Below are 19,634 nucleotides of genomic sequence, written 5' to 3'. Positions count from 1 at the left end.
TGGGCAACACTAAAAGATAATACAAGGCCCACAGGTACCGATGCTCAATCTGTATCTGTTGAATGTATAGTGAGCACTAACTATTGGGGATAAAACCGTCCATAAGATAGACATGGTCCTTCCTGTTCTCGAGGAGCTTAGAGTCTGGTGGGAATAAGGTAGCAATGACACTTATAACAAGGACAGCACGTGTGCCACCCAGGTCCCTGCTCAGGTGAAGGAAGGTAGGATAATTTGGTAGTTCAGTTATTCTGCTCATGAATAATCAGTGATATTGTTTTAATATTGTTTTTGTGGTTTACACATCTTAATTGTCTTTCTTCCGGTGGTGTAGTCTTTGAGTACATGCAGAATTAATCAGAAGAGCAGCATTTTCTGGCTGTGTCAACTTATTTGAAAAGAAAATGAAGCGAAGTGATATATTTCCCCCCTCAAATGATGCAGGTGGAATAAAGACACATGACACACCAGTCAACGTTTAATAAATTTAATAAATTAATGGGAAGTATCACAAACACCTGGAGCGGGGAAATGCAGGAACCAAGAATAAAACAACACTTTGCCACCACTCACAACAAGTACCATATGATGGAGAAGTTTTACAGGAAATAATAAAGGCAGTCTGTTGCATGTTTCTTAACAGATATACATATATAATAGTTCATCAAAATGATTTGTTTGACAGTAAATTCACCACGTTCACAGTTATCACATGGACTTTTTAAAACACTTATAAAAGTTTGTAGATTTAACCTTGAACTGTAAGATTTATATCCAAATAAGTATATTTGTTTCATACTAAACTGCACAGAACTTACGAATAGCACACAATTTGAGAATAATTGCTGTGTTGGGTACTATGAAGTACTACTACTTGATGACATAAGAATTATTAACAAATGTGCTATAAGCTATTATCATTCCACTTATTGCCAGTGCTTTTGAACATTGTGGTTTATATTTTATTTCTGTGTAAAACATGTGCTATGAGCTTGCCCTGATAGTTAAGAAATCAGATGTTTCCAATTTTCTCTAATACTCAAAATACTTCAGATCTGAATGTGTGGTCTTTATAAGGACTGCTGACAGGTTTTCCTCAGTCCTTTGATATCACCTACTCTGCCCTACATTAATACAAATTGATGGATTCATGCAACATACATGGCATACATGCAGGACACCCTCTGTATGTGCACAACTCATGCACGATGCATGCTGTTTCTTCAGACATTTAATTTCAGTAAGAATTAGATCATCTCATTCAATTTCATATAATTGTTTTAACATGCAGTTCGACAGAGCTAACAGGCAGGTAGGCTTTACTTCCAGGTTAGATTTGGGCATGCTCAAGGAATTGACTGACATTTGGCAGTGTTGTGAATCAAGTAGAGGCTGTATGAGTTTCCTCAAGTACAGCAGCTCTCCCACTGCCCCTGTGGCAGACTGTTGGATTTTTCTATGCTGTGTGTTGAGGACACAGATCAGGGGTCTTAGAAATTCAGATTCTGCCTTCACCAATTTCAGGATACTGAGAGGCACACCTTAATGTAAGTAACTGTCAGGTATAAGAAATAGCATCATGAATTCTTCAGAAATTGTTCCACAGTTGTGTGAGATGGACACACATGGAAATACAGTTACTGGACACATTGTATATTCTGCACACAGCATAGATTTAATGGTCTGACTGTAGCAATGCCTGAAAACCTTTCATGGTTTACAAGCTAGTAAAGGGGTACTGAATTCTTAGAGAGCAGCAGGCCCACGAATGAAACGATGGCCAATACTGATTGTAACACAACACTATATTTGAACAAAGGTTTAGACTTCTGGTACATAACTGCAGTACAAAGAAGAGCTTGCCACTTTCACAAATTAGCTGCAGAGGTTTAAACTTCTGGTACATAATTGCAGTACAATGAAGAGCTTGCCACTTTCACAAATTAGCTGCAGCCTTTTCCTGCACTAGAGTTTGGAAGGATCTGAAAATGAGATAAATTTTGTTTAAAATCCAAATGGAAACTCTGTATTTCTCTTACTCCTAGAGTTCAGTAAAAGCTTCTTTTTAATTACTTTTTTCACATTCTAAGGGCCTCATTCTGTAGTCCTTAATCAAGTAAAGCTCCCAAGGTTTTGATCATCTATGCTTCCAACTCAAGTTTTACTCAAAAACGGACTACAAAATTGGGCCCTATAGACAGAGGTACCATAATTAAAAAAATACTTTAATAAGGCTCAAAATGCTAATTTCACTTTGTGTGTAGCACAAGAATTTCCAGGATCCTGAGATCAAAATCCAATTGATGTTGAATTCTGGATTGGGAAATAAACCTGGGACCTCATTTCCCAGTTTAGTTATGTAATTAGGTATTTACTAAGGACCAGAATGAAAACATTGATTTCAATTTGTTTGTCATTATAATCAGAATTTGAACATTGTCCTTAAGAAGTGAAAAGCTATTCGTGGATGTATCTCGTATTATCCTTCCACTTCTGTAGTCCCGGTTAATCAGCTGCTTATGTTAAAATACCACTATGTTTGGGGATAGACATTGCAGTACAATATCAACACAACACTCTGACAATGTCAAATTTTGCCCCATATGTGACAAAAAGGCTACGTTCTACCTTTGCCTCACTAACGATATGACAGAGTATAGGAAGGCAGAACCTATCTTACTGTGTTTATGTGTGTAGATGGATGAGCACAGCACAGCAAGTATTTAAAGTATATATTTACTGTTAACCTGGAAAAAGATTCCACCGAATTTTTAATTTAGTGTGGCTGAAATACAACCACTGTCATATGCATCATTCTGGTCTCCTGCAAATGCCACCTGAGATGAACATTTCCTTATTCACAAAAGAAGGTTGAGAGAGAGAGAGAGAGAGAGAGGGAGAGAGAGAGAGAGAGAGAGGCAGGGAGGAAGGAAGGAAGGAAGGAAGGAAGGAAGGAAGGAAGGAAGGAAGGCAGGAAGGAAGGGAAAGAAAACAATCAACATTTTATGCATCAAAGAATCAAAATAAGTTATTCTCCATCTATTATAAACAGTAAATATAGAACCCTAAATCTCACTATTGTACACATGATTGCAAAATACAGGATTGCAAAGCTATATATAAAAAACACTTTTTTTTCAGACAGCAGTATTTACATTAGTTAGAACCAGCGGGAGATCATAGAAGAATATTTTCCTACATTACCAGCATTACTGTAGGAAAAGACTGTGTTGCGCTTTCTTACACACTACTGATCCTTTCACTAACCACATTGGAGGGATTTTCTGGGAGCTCCAAATTCTCAACTTGCATCTCTATCCCTGGTTCATTGTCATCAGCTTTCTTTATCACGCGTTCGTTGGTAGGCCGGTAAATGTTAACATTGAGCTCCCTCCCAGACAAAGCAGTAGCAGCAATTCGCTGAATTTGCCTGACCGGGGGCTTTTTTTCTGGCTTATAATTGCAGCGCAGATAGTTGGAGAAAGCCCGTCGGTAAACTTTGTTGAAAAGAGTGTACACCAGAGGATTGATTCCTGAACAAACATAGCCGATCCAAACAAACACATTCAGAAGCTTTTCCATGAGCTGTTGATTACAGGCCTTCTCACAAAGAACCGACAGAATATTAGTAATAAAAAACGGGCACCACATGACCAGAAACACAAAGAAAACAATGCCAAGGACTTTCGATGCTTTCCGTTCATTGTTAATAGCTTGCATGGTGCCCCTGGGACGTTTTTCTTTCTTTCTTAGGCGAGGTCTCACGTCTTGATTAGGGTTAGCAGCGTTGTCTTCCTCGGTGGCATTCTTCTTGCAGCACTTCAAGAAATCCAGGCTGATCTTGGGCAGTTCCTCGGTGTGGCCGTGCAGTAACATCAGAGCTTGTTTTCGAAGAACATAAATCGTCAGCAAGTAGGTGAACACCATAATCGTCAGTGGTATGAAGAACGCTACGAAGGACCCAATAAGAACGAAATTTGGGTCAGTCAGCGCACAGGTGGTATTGCGAGCAAACACCTTGCTTTCATCCCTCAGTCCAAGCACTGGAATCGGTACTGACACACCTGAGGGGGAAAAATAAAAAATAAAAAATAGTAGGACATTGTTATAGCACATTGAAGGACTGAACAGATTTGTGCAATGGCATATATTCAATTGCATTTTGCTGAAGAAAAGCTAGAGTTGACATTTGTTGAAAGCTATTCACAGCATAAATTGGTAGTCACACAAAAGAGTAGTAGTGTGAGAAAATGAAAGTTATTTTTTTATGTTAGGAATGCTTTCTCCCTAAATTCTTATAGAAGGTATGGAATTATCATTATTGAGATTAACTATTAGAGATACTGTTTTTGTAAGACTGGATTGTGTCTGTTTGTTTTATTTCCAGTTCCTAAAACTGTCCTGGCTCATAAAAGGTACTCAATAAATATTTCTTGAATGAATGAATGAATACATTTACATCTGTACTCAATGACATTAAAAAATTCAATCATTCTGTTTTAGCATATCATCTTCCAAATGCAATACAAATGATGAGTATATCACCTATAAGAGCAACAATAGCATACCAAATTTGGTTGGCCTGATTTTGAGATGAGTTCTTAGCTGACAACATACATTTCCATTCCCACCTTTCCTGAGGAAAGGGGTCAACAAGAGGAAAGTTTATGTGTAAGTCCTTTGGAGATATGGCTTGGGAACTCTGGAGTTATTGGAGGTGGAGAGGATGGTATGACCCCCAAATGTGGTACAGAAACTAGATGTGACCACTATGCAGAAACGCTATATAAGCAGAAACTGAAAGGACTCTCTTTTTAGCAAGAGTTTCAGTGAGAGTCTGGTCATAAGCAACATTGTTTCAAGTTTCAGAGACAGAGTGAAATACAGAGTTGGAAAAAATGCAATCCTCTAATTTCTGTGTAAAATTTTGAGCAGTTTTATTTTTAAGAATACTGAGTTAGTACTCTAGGTAAGCATCTCCATTAATAATATGCTCACAGGCAGAAAATATCAATAAGGAGGTGGGAGCAGGATGTGATTATGTGCATAAGCATTAGTAAGGAAGATGAAAATTTTCAGAAATCACTATGGAAAATATTGAAGATGTTCTGCATCAATAAGTTGGAATCACTTTCAAGAAAAGTCAAATCTTAATGTTAATTTATTCTCCCTTATGTCCACAGAAACTTGAAAGCTGGGAAAATTCAGATTGCATTTTCAGGATTCTATCAGGTTATTATTAGGAATCCTGGGATGGTGGACATCAATACCATGAACAGTGAGAAGAGATAGAAGTGCACTCTCAGAGATCATTGCTGGCTTTAGAGAACATGCAGGGAACTGTGACAAATTTGAAACTGAAAGTCCCTACAGTTTGTCTTAATATCCTTCCTCAGGTATAAAGTTACTGGATGATCAAAAGGGAAAAAGTGGTAAATTTTTTTTTGAGAGTTCACTCATGATGTTGATTGTTATTTAATCTCGGGGAAGACCAGAAGAAGAGAGTGTTTGGAGAGTTATATTTAAGCCTTTTTCCTCAGACACTGAAATTCTAAAATGACTAGCCTTTTTCTAGAAAAGAGAGAGAAAGACAGAGAGAGAGAGAGAGGGAGAGAGAGAGAGAGAACAAGTGGTGGTATAAGAAGCAGCAATAGATGTGACAAGACTCCTTGGGGTATTTGGTACATCCCTACAACTCTGAACCTACACATGCCATTCAAGAAAGTAAGAAAGGCTATAAAAACTAGGGCATACCCAAACAGAATGCATTTTGAGGTAATACAGTGAAGGATCCTGGTACAGAGACCTCTGAAGCCTGGATGGGAAGAGTGGCAAGTATCAGAAGGTAATTTTCACCAAGTTTGCTGAAATATTTGGATGAATTTCAACAGCTTTTGAAAATACAGAATACAGCAAACCACACTGGTTATATTTCCTGAGTTATAAAAAGACAGGCAAGAATACTGCTATCTTATGTCATTAGAACATTTGGTCCAAAAGTCATAAATATAAGGGAATCTCTAGAAAGTACAAGCCCATCAGAAAGAAGCTGGTAGAAAAGGCACTCAGCCCCAGCAGAGGGAGCCACAAACTGTGAATTGCTGATAGCCCCAAACAAGGTACTCAGGGCCAGTCAGAAACAGCATCTGACACTGTCCTGCACTAGAGATTGAGAGTCATAGCAGATCTACCTAATACATCGACACAAACCCAAACAGGCATCCAAAATGGGGAGACAAAAAAATAGCAATCCCCAAATGAAAGAACAAGAGAATGCTCCAGAAGAAGAGCAAAATGAAATGGAGATAAGAAATTTATCTGATATAGAGTTCAGAATAATGATGGCAAGAATACTCAACAGTGTGAGAAAAGATATAGTAATTATGAAAGAAGACCAGTCAGGATTAAAGAATGACATAGCACTAATAAAGAACACAGTGGAAGGAATACACAGCAGATTATGGAAAGCCAAGGATCAGATGAGTGAATTAAAAGACAGGGTAGAAAAAATCACTCAATCAGGGAAAAGGAAAAAAAATTAAAAAACAGGAGGATAGCTTAAGGGAGCAGTGGAACAACATGAAATGTAACAATATTTGCATAATTGGGGTGCCAGAAGGAGAAGAAAGTGAGCAAGGGATAGAGAATGTATTTGAAGAAATAATGGCAGAAAACTGCCCTAACCTGGTAAAGAGAAAAGTCACACAAATTCAGGAGGCTCAGAGAGACCCAAGCAAGAAGAACACAAACAGGCCCACACCCAGACAAATCATAATTAAAATGACAAAAATTAAAGGCAAAGAGAGAATCTCAAAGGCAGCAAGAGAAAAGCACTTTATTACCTACAAAGAAGCTGCAATAAAGCTGTCAGCTGATTCCTCATCAGAAACTCTGCAGGCCAGAGGGAATGGCATGAAATATTCAAGGTAATGAAAAGCAAGGATCAGAAACCAAGATGACTATATCCAGCAAGACTATCATTCAAAACAGATGGTGAAATAAAGAGCTTCTCAGACAAAAAAAAAAAAAGCTAAAGGAGTTTATCACCACTAAACCAGCACTGCAAAAAATTTTAAAGGGACTGCTGTAATGTGTAGAAGAAATAGTGAGAGAGAGAAACATATGCATAAAGAAGTAAAATGGCAATAAATAAGCACCTATCAATAATAACATCTATTTATACTAATAAAAGGGTAATATGCTAATTAGTCCAGATAGACTGGACTTCCTTCCAGACAAAGCTGCAGCACCTGCAAGGGCAAGGGCCGGTGCGGGAGAGGCGGCGGCACAGGAGAGGTGGCAGCATGGGCTGGTCCAGTGCTGCAGCCCCTTCTGCAGAGGCAGCAGGAGAGGGGGCTGCACGGTCCCAGTCCCAGTGCTGCCCCTTCTGCAGAGGCAGCCACAGAGGCAGTGGCACGGGCCTGGTCCAGGCGCCACACCTCCGCAGAGGCTGGACGGGGTGCAACCTGCTGTGCCTCAATCTCCCACAACCCCTCCCCCAGCTGGCCTGGACCCAGATTGCCCCCCACCCACCAGTGGACAGGGGGCGGGGCCAGCACTAAGAAGCGAGGGCTAAGGTCCTGCAGCTGCAGTGGCTGGCAGTGGCAGCAGCAGAAGGGTGATGGGGGTGGCGCCTTCCCCTGATTGGCCCGGTTGCCTCCCGCAGAGGGAGGCCAGACTGCGGCTTAGGCCCATCAGTAGGACATCCCCTGAAGGCTCCTGGACTATGAGAGGGGGCAGGCTTGGCTGAGGGACCCCCACCCCACAGCCCCAGTGCACAAATTTTTGTGCACCAGGCCTCTAGTATATACATAAAAGCCTAGGTGGCTGAATAACCAAACGACTGGTCAACTGGTCACTATGACGCTCACTGACCATCAGGGGGCAGACGCTCAACACAGGAGCTGTCCCCTTGTGGTCAGTGAGCTCCCACAGCAGGAATGCTACTCAGCTGACCTACTGGCCTCTCATGATCAAGACTGACTGGGCATGAGCCCACGGCAGGCTCAGTGGGGCCAGGATGAGTGGGAGCATCAGGCAGTGTTGGACTGCCAGTTTCAGTCCAATTCTGGTAGGCCACACCGAGGGCCACTCCTCTAGTTAAATATAAATGAATAAAATGCTCTAATCAAAAGACATAGGGTACATGAATGGATACAAAAATATGACCCAATTGTATGTTGTCTATAAGATACCCATGTCAGAACAAAAGACTCACATAGGATGAGAGTCAGTGATGAAAAAAAAATTTCCAAGCAAATGGAAACGGAAAAAGAGCTGGGGTAGCAATACTCATATCTGACAAAATAGATTTCAAAATGAAGGCCATCACAAGAGACAACAAAGGTCACATCGTAATAGTAAAGGGATTGATCCAATAAGAGGATATAACCCTGGTAAATATATATGTACCCAATATGGGTGCATCTAAACAAACAAACAAACAAACAAAAAACTCCTAGAGGACTTTAAGGGAGAGATAGACAGAAATGCAATCATAGTAGGGTACTTTAATTCCCCATAGACTTTGTTGGATAGATATTCCAGACAGAAAATTAATGAGGAAAGAGTGACTCTAAATGTCACACTGGATCAGATGAATTTAATTCATATTTATAGGACATTACATCCCAGAGCTGCAGAATTTACATTCTTCTCAAGTGCACATGGATCATTCACAAAGATAGACCACATGTTAGGATACAAACCAATTGTCTACAAGTTCAAGAAGATTAAAATCATGTCAAGCATCTTCTTGGATCACAATAAAATGGAATTAAAAATCAACTACAGTAAAAACATTCACAAACATTCAAACAAATAGAGGCTAAATAGCATGGTATTAAAAAATGAAGGGGCAGTCCGCACCATCTTGAGTGGCTGTTTTTGGAAGCATATACATCCAGAGACCCTGCAACCACAGCATCCAGGAATTGGCTACTGACCCAGAAACATTGGATCTAAAGCAGCGTGAATACGTGGACTCAGAGGAGCCCTCCTCCTCCTCATGGAAAACAGAGAGAGAAAGACATAACCAAACTCCTGGAGAAGAGAGATCATGGGGAGACAAAGAAACAGCCTGCATATGAAAGAAAAACAGGCATCACAATAAAAGGAAGTAAACAAAATGGAGGCAATGGAGGCAAACAACCTGTCAGAGAAAGAATTCAGAGAAATGGCCATATGGTGGATGAAAAGAATGGAAGACAAATTCAACAATATGTGTAAGAACCAAGAGGAAATGAAGAAGAACCAAGAAGAAATGAAAAATGGCATCACTGCTATAAAGAACTCAATAGAAAGCATCAACAGTAGACTAGAAGAAGCAGAGGACCTCATCAGCGAGCTAGAAGACAAGGTTGGAAAAAATACCCAAGCAGAACAGCTTATAGAAAAAAAAAAATTAAAAAGCAGGAGGAGAGCCTAAGCGAACTTTGGGACAACATAAAACAAAACAACATCTGCATAATAGGGTGCCAGAAGGAGAGGAAACTGAGCAAGGAATAGAAAACCTGTTTGAAAAAATAATGACAGAAAACTTCCCTGATATAGGGAAGAAAAAACTCACACAAATCCAAGAAGCTCACAGAGTCCCAAACAAAATGAACCCCAAAAGACCAACACCAAGGCACATTATAATTAAACTAGAGGCCTGGTGCACAAAATTTGTGCACTCGGGGCGAGGGGTCCCTCAGCCCGGCCTGTGCCCTAACGCAGTCTGGGACCCCTAGGGGGATGACTACTTGCTGGCTTAGGTCTGCTCCCCGGGGATTGGGCCTAAGATGGCAATCAGACATTCTTCTGGCAGCCCGGCAGCCCTTGGGGGATCCCCGCTTGCCAGCTGGGAGCAGACCTTAGCACTGCTGAGGAGGCAGGAGGGGCTCCCACCACCACTGCTGTACTGGCAGCCATCAGCCTGGCTTGTGGCTGAGCAGAGCTCCCCCCTGTGAGAGCTCATTGACTACCAGGGGGCAGCTCCTTCATTGAGCACCTGCCCCCTGGTGGTCAATGTGTGTTATAGTGACCAGTCATTCCCAGTCCTTCTGCTGTTAGGGTCAGTTTGCATATTACCCTTTTACTATATAGGATAGAGGCCTGGTCACGGGTGGGGGTCGGCTGGTTTGCCCTGAAGAGTGTCCCAGATCAGGGTGGGGGTCCTGCTTGGGTGCTTGGCCAGCCTGGATGATAGGCTGATGGGTGTTTGCAGCTGGTCACACACCCTTCAGGGTGGGGGTCCCCACTGGGGTGCCTGGCCAGTCTGGGTGAGGGGCTGAGGGCCGTTTTCAGGCTGGCTGGTGACTGAAGCTCCCAGCCTCTCCTTTTTTTCTTTTCTTTTTTTAATTCTGGGATTTATTTACCTTCTATAGCTGTCACTAGAGCTGAGAGTCAGCTCCAGCTCTGAGGCATGACTGGCTGAAAGCAGGTATCTGGGTTTGTTTAGCTTATATAATTGAAACATTGTTGCCATCACTGCCGCTCTAAGCTCTGAGGCCGAAGCTGGCTGTAAGTAGGTTCCTGGGGTTTGTTTAGCTTCTATAATTGCAACATTGTTGCATCCGGAGCTCAGAGCTGGGCCGCAGCAGTCGGGGAACATTGGCTTCCTCTGTCACTGGAGCAAACAAGCATCCTGTTCACTTCAGTTGCCTGACTGCCAGCCACCATTTTGTTGGCAGTTAATTTGCATATCGTCCTGATTAGCCAATGGGAAGCATGTCAGAGGTAAGGTTAATTACCATGTTTGTCTATTATTAGATAGGATTGGCAAACACCAATGACAAAGCAAGAATCTTAAAAGCGGCCAGAGAGAGAGAGAGACAGAAAGTTACCTATGAAGGATCCCCCATCAGACTAGTGACTGATTTCTCAACAGAAACACATCAGGCAAGAAGGGAATTGAATTAAATATACAAAGTCCTGCAATGGAAGGGTCTAAATCCAGGAATACTGTACCCAGCAAGGCTATCAATCAAAATTGAGGGTGAAATCAGAAACTTCACAGACAAAAAAGGACTACAGGAATTTATTACCACCAAACCAGCAATGCAAGAAATGCTAAAGGGTCCGCTGTAAAAAAAAAAAAAAAAAAAAAAAAATGGAAATGAAGAAGGAACACAGGGATAAAGAATAAAAATGGCGACAAACAAGTATCTATCAATAACTTTAAATATAAATGGATTAAATGCCCCAATCAAAAGACATAGGGTAACTGAGTGGATAAGAAAACATGACCCATATATCTGCTGTCTACAGGAAACCCACCTCAGAAAAAAAAGACGCACACAGACTGATGTTGAAGGGTTGGAAAAAGGTTCTTCAGGCGAATGGAAATAAGAAAAAAGCTGGGGTAGCAATACTTATATCTGACAAATTAGATCTCAAAGTGAAAGACATAAAAAGAGATAAAGAAGGCCACTTCATAATACTAAAGGGAGCAATCCAACAAGAAGAAATAACTCTGGTAAACATATACACACCCAATATAGGAGCACCCAAATACATAGCAAAACTTCTGGAGGGGATAAAGTGAGAGATTTACAGCAATACAATCATAGTAGGGGACTTTAACACCCCACTACCACCATTGGACAAATCCTCTAAACAGAAATTCAGCAAAGAAACATCAATCCTAAATGACTCATTAGATCAGATGGAATTAATGGACATCTTCAGAACATTTCATCCCAAAGCCACAGAATATACATTCTTCTCAAGTGCACATGGGTCATTTTCAAAGATAGACCATATATTGGGTCACAGGCAAAGTCTCTTCAAATTCAAGAAGATAGAAATCATATCAAGCATCTTCTCAGATCACAATGGCATAAAACTGGAAATAAACTACAATAAAAACAATCCAAAAAAATCAAACACATTGAGACTAAATAGCATGCTATTAAACAATGACTGGATCACCAGAGAGATCAAAGAAGGAATAAAAAACATCATGACAACAAACGACAATGAAAGCACAACAATCCAAAACCTATGGGATACAGCGAAAGCAGCCTTGAGAGGGAAGTTCATAGCTCTACAAGCCCACTGCAAAAAAACAAGAAACAATGATAATAAATTACCTAACCCTACAATTCAAAGAGTTAGAAAGAGAGCAACAAGAAAAGCCCAGTGTAAGCAGAAGGAAAGAAATAATAAAGATCAGAGCAGAGATAAATGACATAGAGACCAGAAAAACAATACAAAAGATCAATAAAACCAAGAGCTGGTTCTTTGAAAGGATAAACAAGATTGATGAACCTCTAGCCAGGCTAACCAAGAAACAAAGAGAAAGGACCCAAATAAACAAAATCAGAAATGAAAGAGGATAAATAACAACAGACCCCACAGAAATAAAAAGGATTGTTAAAAAATACTATGGACAGCTCTACTCCAAAAAACTAGACAACCTGGAGTAAAAGGACATATTCATAGAAAAATAAAACCTTCCAAAACGTAATCAGGAAGAATCTAAAAATCTCAATAGGCCAATAACTATGGAAGAAAATGAAGCAGTCATCAAAAAGCTTCCATCAAACAGAAGCCCAGGACCAGACGGCTTCACAGGGGAGTTTTACCAAACATTCAAGGAAGAACTAAAACCTATCCTCCTCAGACTACTACAAAAAATTCACGAGGAAGGAACACTTCCAAGCTCATTCTATGAAGCCAGCATCACCCTAATACCAAAACCAGATAAAGACAACACAATGAAAGAGAATTAGAGGACAATTTCCCTCATAAACATAGATGCCAAAATCCTCAACAAAATCCTAGCAAATCGGATCGAGCAGTACATCAGAAAGATCATACACCATGACCAAGTAGGATTTATCCCAGGGATGCAAGGATGGTACAATATCCGCAAATCAATAAACTTAATACATCACATAAACTAATTGAGAGATAAAAACCACATAGTCTTATCAATTGATGCAGAAAAAGCATTTGACAAAATCCAACACCCTTTCTTGATAAAAACTCTCAGCAAGGTAGGAATAGAAGGATCATATCTCAACATAATAAAAGCCATATATGACAAACCCACAGCCAACATCATAATCAATGGGCAAAAACTAAAACCATTTCCCCTAAAAACAGGAACAAGACAGGGATGCCCGCTCCTACCACTCCTGTTCAACATAGTACTGGAAGTACTAGCCATTGCAATCAGACAAGAAGAAGAAATAAAAGGCATCCAAATTGGAAAAGAAGAAGTAAAACTGTCATTATTCGCAGATGACATGATACTATACATAGAAAACCCTAAACATTCAATCAAAAAACTACTGGACTTAATAAATGAATTCTGCAATGTAGCAGGATACAAAATTAACACCCAGAAATCTATGGCTTTTTTAAAAAAAGAAGAAATAAAAGGCATCCAAATTAGAAAAGAAGAAGTAAAACTGTCCTTATTTGCCAATGACATGATACTGTACATAGAGAACCCTAAAAACTTCATTAAAAAATTATTAAACTTAATAAATGAATTCGGCAATGTAGCAGGATTCAAAATTAATGCCAAGAAATCTATGGCATTTCTTTACACCAATAGTGAACTTACAGAAAGTGAGACTAAAAAAGCAATCCCATTTACCATCTTACCAAAAAAATTAAGATACCTAAGATTAAATTTAACTAAAGAGGTAAAAGACTTATATGCAGAAAACTACAAGACACTGAAAAAAGAGATAGAGGAAGACATAAACAGATGGAAGAACATACTGTGTTCATGGATTGGTAGAATCAACATCATCAAAATGTCCATATTACCCCAAACAATCTATAGATTCAACGCACTTCCCATTAAAATACCAATGGCATATTTCACAGATCTAGAATGAACGCTCGAAAAAATTCATCTGGAATAAAAAAAGAACTCGAATAGCTGCAGCAATCCTGAGAAAGAAGAACAAAGTAGGTGGGATCTCAATACCAGATATCAAGCTGTATTACAAAGCCACTGTTCTTAAAATAGCATGGTACTGGCACAAGAACAGACATATAGAACAATGGAATAGAATAGAGAACCCAGAAATCGACCCAAACCACTATGCCCAATTAATATTTGACAAAGGAGGCAAGAGTATACAATGGAGTAAAGACAGTCTCTTCAATAAATGGTGCTGGGAAAATTAGACAGATACATGCAAAAAGATGAATCTAGACCACCAACTCACACCATACACAAAAATAAACTCAAAATGGATAAAAGACTTAAACGCAAGACAGGAAACCATAAAAATACTAGAGGAATCCACAGGCAGGAAAATCGCAAACATATGCCGAAGGAATTTCTTCTCTGATACTGCTCCTAGGGCAATGGAAACTAAAGAAAAAATAAACAAATGGGACTACATAAAAATAAAAAGCTTTTGCACAGCAAAGGAAACCATCAACAAAACAACAAGAAGGCCCACTGCATGGGAGAACATATTTGCCAACGATATCACCAATAAGGGTTTAATCTCCAACATTTACAGGGAACTCATGCAACTTAACAATAGGAAGATAAACAATCCAAAAAAAAAATGGGCAATGGACCTAGATAGACACTTTTCAAAAGAGGACATTCAGAAGGCCGAAAGACTTATGAAAACATGCTCAAAGTCACTAATGATAGGAGAGATGCAAATCAAAACGACAATGTGGTATCATCTCAAACCTGCCAGAATGGCTATCATAAACAAATCAACAAACAACAAGTGTTGGAGAGGATGTGGAGAAAAAGGAACCCTTCTGCACTGTTGGTGGGAATGCAGACTCATGCAGCCACTGTGGAAAACAGTATGGAGTTTCCTCAAAAAACTAAAAATGGAACTCCCATTTGACCCAGTGATCCCACTTCTAGGAATATATCCCATGAAACCAGAAACACCAATCAGAAAGTATATATGCAACCCTATGTTCATAGCAGCATAATTCACCATAGCTAAGATTTGGAAACAGCCTAAATGCCCATCAGCAGATGAATGGATTAGAAAACTGTGGTACATATACACAATGAAATACTATGCTGTGGTAAAAAAAAGGAACTCTTGCCTTTTGCAATAGCATGGATGGAACTGGGGAGCATTATGCTAAGTGAAATAAGCCAGTAAGAGAAAGATAAATACCACATGATCTCACTCATTTGTGGAATATAGAGAACAACATAGACTGATGAACAGGGACAGATCCAAAGACAGAGAAACAGCGATCTGACTTTCAATCCCCAGAGGGAAAGTAGGGGAGGGTGGGAGTAAGGGGAAGAGATCAACCAAAGGACTTGTATGCGTGCATATAAGCCAAACCAATGGACATGGACAACAGGGGGATGGAACATGAGTGGGAGGTGTAGGTTGGGGGCTAATGGGGGAATGAGGACACATTTGTAATACCTTAATCAATAAAGAAATTAAAGATAAAAAAATGAAGGGGCTATCAATGAGATCAAGAAAGAAATAAAAAATGTCCTGCAAACAAATGAAAATGAACACATAACCCAAAATCTCCGGGACACAGCAAAATCTGTCTGAAGAGTGAAGTTCACAGCATTACAGGACTACCTAAATTAAGAAAAGAAAAAAATGAAAGAAAGATTAATAATAACCTATTTTATCCTACAACTTTAAGAATTAGAAAGAAAACAACAAGAAAAGCCCAGATTAAATAGAAGGAAGGAAATAATAAATATTAGAGCAGAAATAAATGATATAGAGACTGAAACAACAATACAAAAGATCAGTGAAACCAAGGGCTGGTTCTTTGAAAAGATAACAAGATTGATGAGCCATTAGCTAGACTTATCATGCAACAAAGAGAGATAACCCAAATAAATCAAATCAGAAATGAAAGTGGAGAAATAACAACTGACACCACAGAAATACAAAGGATTGTAAGAAAACACTATAAACTACTATAAGCCAAGAAGCTGGAGAATGTGGATGAAATGAAAAAATTCCTAGGAAAATACAATCTCATGAAACTGAATCAGGAAGAATCAGAAAGCCTGTATAGGACAATAACAATTGATGAAGCAGAAGCTGTAATAAAAATCCTCCCAGCAAACAAAAGCCCTGGTATGGATAGCTTCACAGGGGAGTTTTATCAAACATTCAAAGAATTAACACCTCTCCTCCTCAAACTATTAAAAAAATCCAAGAGGAAGGAACACTTCCAACTTCTTTATGAAGCCATTATCCTCATTCCAAAACCAGATAAAGACACTACAAAGAAAGAGAATTACATGCAAATATCCCTGATGAACATAGATGCTAAAATCCTCAACAAAATATTAGCAAATCCAATCCAGCAATATATTAAAAATACTAGAGGTGGGGTCCCTCAGCCTGGCCTGTAGGGATCAGGCTGAAACCTGCTCTCCGACATCTCCTGAGGGGTCCCAGATTGTGAGAGGGCGGTTCTCCGATGATGCACCCTGGAATCGGGCTCCCTCCTCTCTGGTTCCAGACGTGTCACCCAAGACCTGCAGCTGCCAAGTCACCGCAGCTCAGCAGCTCCTGTGTTGAGCATCTGCCCTTTGGTGGTCAGTGTGCATCATAGCTACCAGTTGGATGGTCGAACAGTCGGACTGTCACTTAGGCTTTTGTATATATAGATCATACACCATGACCCAGTGAGACTTATTCCAGGGATCCAAGGCTGGTACAATATTTGCAAATCAATAAACATGATATTTCACATAAACAAACTGAAAGGTAAAAATCACAAGATAATATCAATAGACTCAGAAAAAAGCATTTAACAAAATCCAACACCCATTTTGATAGAAACTCTCAGCAAAGTGGGAATAGATGAATCATACCTCAACATGATAAAGGCCATATGACAACCCTATAGCCAACATCATACTCAGTAGGCAAAAACTAAAATCATTTCCCCTAAGAACAGGAACAAGACAGGGTTGTCTGCTTTCACCACTCTTATTCAACATAGTACTGGAAGTCCTAGCTACAGCGATCAGACAAGAAGAAATAAAAGGCATCCAAATTGGAAAGGAAGAAGTAAAACTCTCTTTATTCCCAGAAGACATGATATTGTACATAGAAAACTGTAAAGACTCCACCAAAAAAATTACTAGGTTTAATAAATGAATTTGGCAATGTAGCAGGGTACAAAATTTACACCCAGAAATCAATGGCATTTTTATACACCAATAATGAACTCTCAGAAAGAGAAACTAAACAAACAACCCCATTTATCACTGCAACAAAAAATTTATATACTTAGAAATAAACTTAATCAAGGAGATAAAAGACTTGTACTCGGAAAACTACAGGACATTGAAAACAGAGATAGAGGAAGATATAAACAAGTGGAAGAATATACAGTGTTCATGGATTGGGAGAATTAACATCATTAACATGTACATATTACCCAAAGCAATCTATAGATTTAACACAATCTCAACTAAAATACCAACAGAAAAAAAAATATCAACAGCAGATTTCACAGATCTAGAACAAATACTCCAAAAATGTATATGAAACCAAAAATAGCCACAGCAATCTTGAAAAGAACAAAGTTGGAGGGTTCACAATATCAGATGTCAAGTTATACTACAAAGCCACTGTAATCAAAACAGCCCATTACTGGCACAAGAATAGGCATATAGACCAATAGAACAGAAAAGAGAAATCAGAAATCAACCCAAGCCATTATGTTCAATTAATATCTGACAAAAGAGGCAAGAGAATACAATGAAGTCCAGATAGTCTCTTCAATAAATGGTCTTGGGAAAACTGGACAGGCAAAAAATAAATAAATAAATAAATAAAATAATGAAACTATACCACCAATTTACACCATACAGAAGAATAAACTCAAAATGGATAAAAGATTTAAATGTAAGTTGTAAAACCATAAAAATCCTAGAAGAAATCATAAGCAGCAAAATCTCAGACATCTCTCATGGCAATATGTATACAGATAGGGCAAACTAAACTAAGGATAAAATAAACAAATGGGACTATATCTAAATAAAAAGCTTCTGCATAGCAACAAAAACCATCAACAAAATGAAAAGGGATTCCAAAGATCGCTGCAATATAGGCAGATGCGTCCCAGGTTGTGTCCCGGAGCAAATGGAGTAAGGAGCTGAAACTAAAAACACCCACCACAAATTGGCAAAATTACTCAGCTAGTGAGACGGTTTGCAGCCGGGAAGGGCAGAATTCCCCTGGAAAGCAGATCCAAGCAACAGCAGCCTCCTGAGCACCACACCCTCTGTCTGAGGAACAGCAGCTGTACGTGAAGCCTCCCCGCATCAGCCAGAAGAGAGACCACAGCTGTGAACAGCACCCACCAGAGGAGCTGCTGCCAACTGAGGAGCAGCTGTTACCACAACCACCTGAGGAGCAACCACAGCCCAAGGAGCCACTGCCACCCAGGGAGCAGCCACTGAATGACTCAACATCTAGATATGTCAGTGAGATCAAACATGGGTAGACAGAGAAACCCCCAAAGGAAAGAAAAGGAGGACTCGCCAGAAAAGCTGCTAAGTGATACAGAGGCATGCAACATGACAGAAAAAGAATTCAGAATAAGGGTCCTAGAGTGCATAAACCGGATGGAGGAAAAAATCGACAACCTCTGCAAGAAGCAAGAAGAAACAGATGAAAAAATCAACTACTTATGCAAGAAGCAAGAAGAAACAGATGAAAAAAATCAACAACTTAAGTAAGACCCAAGAAGAACTGAAGAGCAATATAGCTGCAATAAAAAACACCATTGAAAGTATCAACAGTAGACTAGGAGAAGCGGAGGACCGAATTAGTGAATTAGAAGACAAGGAAGCAAAACACACCCAAACTATACTGCAATTGGAGAAAAAAATTAAAAGACAGGAGGAGAGCCTAAGGGAGCTTTGGGACAACATGAAACGAAACAACATACGAATAATAGGGGTGCCAGAACAACAGAAAGAGGAACAAGGATTAGAAAACCTAATCGAAGAAATAATATCAAAAAACTTCCCTGAGGTGGAGAAGAAAAAAGTCACACAAGCCCAGAGAGTCCCAAACAAGGTGAACCTGAAAAGACCCACACCAAGACACATCATAATTACCATGGCAAACGTTCAGGACAAAGAGAGAATCTTACAGGCTGCAAGAGAGAGATAGAAAGTTACATACAAGGGATCTCCTATTAGATTATCAAATGATTTCTCAACAGAAACACATCAGGCCAGAAAAGAATGGACGGAAATTTACAAAGTGATGCAAAGCAAAGGACTGAATCCAAGAATACTCTATCCAGCAAGGCTATCATTCAAAATTGAAGGGGAAATAAGAAGCTTCACAGACAAAAAAAAAGCTAAGGGAGTTTATCACCACCAAGCCAGCAATGCAAGAAACACTAAAGGGACTCGTGTAAAAAGAAGAAATAAAAAGCTCATAAAGAAAACACACACACACACACACACACACACACACACACACAAGAAATGGCTACAAACAAATACCTTTCAATAATAACTTTAAACGTAAACGGACTAAATGGTCCAACCAAAAGATATCGAGTAGCTGAATGGATAAAAAAAATTGACCCATACATTTGCAGTCTACAAGAGACCCACCTCATTAGAAGGGACTCAAACAGACTGAAATTGAAGGGATGGAAAAATATCTTTCAGGCAA

General features: G+C 39.5%; 1 protein-coding gene across 1 annotated transcript in view; it reads right to left on the bottom strand.

Moving 5' to 3' along the window:
- Positions 1-976: 976 nt before the first annotated feature.
- HTR2C (5-hydroxytryptamine receptor 2C) overlaps positions 977-19,634 on the bottom strand; it is a 318,127-nt gene continuing 299,469 nt past the window's right edge. The window contains exon 6 of the mRNA XM_081115142.1: positions 977-4,064. Within this exon, the coding sequence (XP_080971268.1) occupies positions 3,241-4,064 (824 nt within the window). The 3' untranslated portion in view covers positions 977-3,240. The remainder of the gene's footprint in view (positions 4,065-19,634) is intronic.

Source organism: Myotis nattereri, assembly GCF_964212035.1.
Source record: "Myotis nattereri genome assembly, chromosome: X".
NCBI lineage: Eukaryota > Metazoa > Chordata > Mammalia > Chiroptera > Vespertilionidae > Myotis > Myotis nattereri.
This window is presented reverse-complemented; position numbering and strand designations above follow the sequence as displayed.